The 4,635-nt window shown below is 58.9% G+C and overlaps 1 protein-coding gene across 5 annotated transcripts in view; it reads right to left on the bottom strand.

Moving 5' to 3' along the window:
- Positions 1-4,635, bottom strand: part of LOC106804832 (BTB/POZ domain-containing protein 19-like) — a 100,751-nt gene that overhangs the window by 10,187 nt on the left and 85,929 nt on the right. For all 5 annotated transcript variants that reach the window (XM_014806181.1, XM_014806182.1, XM_014806184.1 and 2 more), the window contains one exon: positions 3,184-3,349. In XM_014806181.1, coding sequence (XP_014661667.1) covers positions 3,184-3,349 — 166 coding nt within the window. The remainder of the gene's footprint in view (positions 1-3,183; positions 3,350-4,635) is intronic.

The raw sequence follows: 4,635 nt of genomic DNA, 5'->3' as shown, positions 1-4,635 counted from the left end.
TACCTTCACTGCTGCTCCCCTCTTGTGTAACCCTCACCGCCACTCCCGCGTAACGCCTAGCTGCTGCTCCCCTCTGTGTAACCCTCACCGCCACGCCGGGTAACCCTCGCTTTGGCTGCTCCCTCGTTGGTGTAACCTCACACGCCACCCCCGCGTAACCCTCACTGCTGCCTCCCCTCTTGTGTTAACCTCACGCACCCCCTGCTGATAACCTCGCGCTGCTCCCCTCTGTGTTAACGCCTCTCCGCCAGCCCCGCGTAACCCTCACTTGCTGCTTCCCCTTCTGTGTACCCTCACCGCCACCCCCGCGTAACCTCGCGCTTGCTGCTCCCTTCTGTGTAACCCTCACGCCACCCCACGCCGTAACCCTCTGCGTGCTGCTCCCTCTGTGTAACCTCCACGCACCGCGCGCTTACACCCTCGCTGCTGCTCCACCGCAGCGTACCCTCGCTGCTGCTCTCCCTCTGTGTATACCTCGCTTGCTGCCTCCCCTCTGTGTAACCCTCACGCCACTTCCCCGCAATAACCCTCACCGCCACCCCCCGCGTAACCCTCGCTGCTTGTCCCCTGTATGTAACTCGCTGCTTGCTTCCCCTCTGGTTATCCCTCACCGACCACCCCGCGTAACCCTCGCTGCTTGCTCCCCTTCTGTGTACCTCACCGCCACCCCCTCGGTAACCCTTTCCGATGCTGCTCCTCTGTGTAACCCTCTGTTGTGCTTCCCCTCTGTGTAACCCTCGCTGCTGCTCCACAATAAATAAGACAAGAAATACAACTCACCGCCACCCCCGCGTAACCTCGCTGCTGCATCCTCTTCTGGCGTTAACCCTCACTGCGATGTCCCTGCATAAACCCTCACCGCCCCCCGCCCCAAGTAACCTCCTGCCGCCGCTCCTTCATATATCCCCCCCCCGTGTTATGGCCTTCACGCCACCCGCCCTCGCCGGCTAACCCTCACTGCTGCTTTCCCTTCAGGCGGCGCATATTGACGTACGCGTTCACCGGCGCCATTCGCTGGCGAGGACGGGCCGACCGGCTTGCTGGGATGCCGGCGACGCGCTGCTACCTGGTGCGCGAGAGCCAGCGCGCGGCCGGCGCCTACACGCTGAGATGCGCTTCGCGGCGCACCAAGAACTACCGGCCTCTTCTTCTTCGACCAGCAGCACTACGTCGGCGACAAGCGCTCTTGACACGCTGCCGACCTCGTCGCCGACGCCTCATCACGCTGTACATGGACACGCACGCCTGGCGGACTACATCGCGCGCATGGCCCAACCAGTCCGACTCGAGGAGTCGCCCCTCTTCAAGCTGAACGGCGCTCGTAAGAGCAGCGGGCGGCGGCGGCAGCGGCCAGCGGACGGTTCGCGCGGCCCCTCGACGTGCTTCGCTAGAGCGCTGTGGGCGCCGCCGCCGACGACGCCGACGCGGGACCGCCAGGGTGCGGGCGATCCGACGACTACGCAGACGTTTCACCCGGACGCGCGTTTGAGCGGCTTCCGACGCGCGCAGCAGCCCGCAGCAGAGCCCTCGAGGACGTTCAGTCACGAGAAGCCGCACCGCTTTCGGCGCAGCAATAACTTCCGCGGGCCGCACTGGTGCGACTTTCTGCGGCAACTTTCCTGTGGGGGTCTCATCGGGGCAGGGCGTTGCCGCTGCCTTCGACTGCGGCTTCACTGCGCAACCGCCGCTGCTCGATAGAAGGTGCCAGCGACTGCCTGCCGAACACAAGTACGTGCAGCGCGTGTTCGGGCGTCGACCTGCGACGTAGCAAAGGCGCATTGCGGCCGCGGCGAATCTGTGTCGTCGACGACTGTGACAGTGCTGCGAGATCGAGGAGCGCGGCCTCGACATCGAGGGCTCTACCGGCTGGTGCGCTTCAGTCGCACGTCGAGACGATCCGCTGCTCTTCGACACGTCGGTTTGACGGCGACGCCACATCAACCGCCGACATGGTACGACGACATCAACGCCATCTGCGGGCTGTTGAAGGCTCTTCTTTCCGCCTGCTTTGCGATCCCGCTCCGTTCCCGTTCGACGCGTACGCGCGGCGTTCTCGCGGGGTCGCGGCGCGAGACGGAGGCGACGCTGCGTGGCGGCGATGCGCGAGTGCGATCGCGCGCCTCCGGCCAGCGCTACCAGACGCTCAAGTACTTTTCATGCGGCACCTCGGAAGCGTTGCACACAGCACAGCGAGCGAACAGATGACGCCGCACAACCTCCGCGACGTGCATGTGGCCGACGATCATGCGCTCGCCAGACACGAACCCTTTCGGCTGTCGCTGCAGAATACGGCAAGGCGGGACACGACGCGCGCTTCCCGTCACGCTCATAACCACACGATGACGCTGTTCATGCGAAATGAAGCGCGACGCACGGTGGGGGCATTTGCTCGATAATGCGACGACAAACCTCCACGATGCCGGGATACGGAGACAGCCAGGACGGGTTTCACCTTCAAGGAGCGGGAGAGGCTCGTAGAAATCTATGGAGATGGAATGTTTATGCGTGTTGTTGGTCGGCTGAACATGCGGAGTGAAGGCGCTTGTTGAAGAGGTTGCTGTGATGTGCATGCAACCCCACCCGATACCAGGATACGGAGCCAGAGACAGGTTTCACCTTTAAGGAACGGTTGAGAAAGGAAGCGCACGCACGTGGGGTGCATGCTTGATGTGCATGCAAACCCACCCGATACCAGGATACGGAGCCAGAGACAGGTTTCACCTTTAAGGAACGGTTGAGAAAGGAAGCGCACGCACGTGGGGGGCATGCTCGATGTGCATGCAAACCCACCCGATACCAGGATACGGTTACACGCCACAGACAAGTTTCACCTTGAACAGTTGAAGGAGCCAGGAGAGGGTCGTAGAAATCTATGGAGATGGAATGTCGTGACATTTTAGAACATGTCACGCCACACCTTGACAAGGTCTACCGCCTGGTTATTGCTGGTTCAACGGGATGGTGATTGTGGACTCACGTTTCCTTACTGAAGGACTACCCTTGACAAACGCGATCTCTCTGTAGAATTCTCACGAACTCCACATTGCTTTTTCATTTCAAAGTATTGTGTGCTACGTTAATCTTTGTACATAATACTTGATGTGACATCTCTACCTACCGTCCTTGTTAGGTATTTTGTTAGGTTAGGTTAGGTAGGTTGTTAGACGACTGATGTATGCATACCTTGAAACTGTTGGCCCATGCGCATCGCTGCTGCCAGAAACAGACACGCATTATCGAGGTTTAGTTGCCTAGCAACGAAATCCTCGCAGTTCTTCTGCAGGTCGTCGAGGCCGAGGTGTTGAGCGATGCTGAGGATGTCGACGACGTTGTCATAGTTCAGCACCAGCTGTAGGAGAAAGCAACGTCGGGTTAGCACAGCATGCAGATTCACCGAGATTAGTACATGAAGCGATATTGCATGCTACACACGCAAGCACGCACGACCACATCGTCTGTACATTCTGCTACCTTGCAAATAGAATGTTCGAGAAGAGTCAACGTGGTAATGTGAATTGGGTCTGAATTTATTTTCCCTGAACCTCTTCCCTAATGAATACAGCTCATCCAAAAGAATGTTGATCGCTGGTCTTTACCGGGTTAGGCAGCTACTTTAATAAGTCATGTTAAATTAAACGGTATTTACAGCACTGTAATTCCTCTACGAAGTGACGACTTCATCATTTTGACATTTTCATTATTTATTCGTGCATTTTCTAAGGCTATAATAATTAGATAGCGTCAAACAAAATTCAGCCATCTCTGCCATCGATGATCGCGACAGACAACGCACATATGATTTCGAAACATTTTCGGTCCTTACGGAAACCACTTAACCGGCAGCATCGCTCAGATTCACTAATAAAGATTAAAATTTTCGCTTATATTTCATGCACGGCGACGGGGAAAAAAATGCGCCGCGCGCGCCGTAATTATATTAATGCGCAAAGCCGCGGCGTCCGGGCCGGCGGCGGGCGGCGGCGTTTCAGCGGAATTAGAACGGCGCGGCGCGCCTTTGTCGGCCGCGACATCACAGGCGCGCTGCGGCCGCCGTCCGACTCGGCAAATCATCGCTTCATTACAGGGGACTTTGCCGAGACTCTCAGCGAGCAGCGCTCGGAGACACGCGCGTGCGGCCTGAGGGAACCGCAGCAGTGAGGGTTACCGCGAGGGCGGGTGGCGTGAGGCATACACGGGGGGGGGATATATGAGCGGGCGGCGCAGGAGGGTTACTTGGGGCGGGGGGCGGTGAGGGTTATGCAGGGATCGCAGTGAGGGTTACGCAGAGAGGAGCAGCAGCGAGGGTTACGGGGGGGTGGCGGTGAGGGTTACGCATTATTGGGAGCAGCAGCGAGGGTTACAGCGAGGGGACAGCACCGAGGTTACACAGAGGAGCCGCCGAAGGGTTCCGAGGGGTGGCGGTGAGGTACAAGAAGGGGAGGCAGCAGCGAGGGTTACGCGGGGTGGCGGTGAGGCGTAACCAGAGGGAACAGCAGCGAGGTTACCTACAGGGGACAAGCAGCGAGGGTTACGCGGGGTGGCGTGAGGGTTATGCGGGGAAGTGGCGTGAGGGTTACCAGAGGGGAGGCAGCAGAGCGAGGTAACACAGAGGGAGACAGCAGCGAGGGTTACGCG

Source organism: Priapulus caudatus, unplaced genomic scaffold, assembly GCF_000485595.1.
Source record: "Priapulus caudatus unplaced genomic scaffold, Priapulus_caudatus-5.0.1 Scaffold89, whole genome shotgun sequence".
In the NCBI taxonomy this organism is placed as follows: Eukaryota; Metazoa; Priapulida; class Priapulimorpha; order Priapulimorphida; family Priapulidae; genus Priapulus; species Priapulus caudatus.
This window is presented reverse-complemented; position numbering and strand designations above follow the sequence as displayed.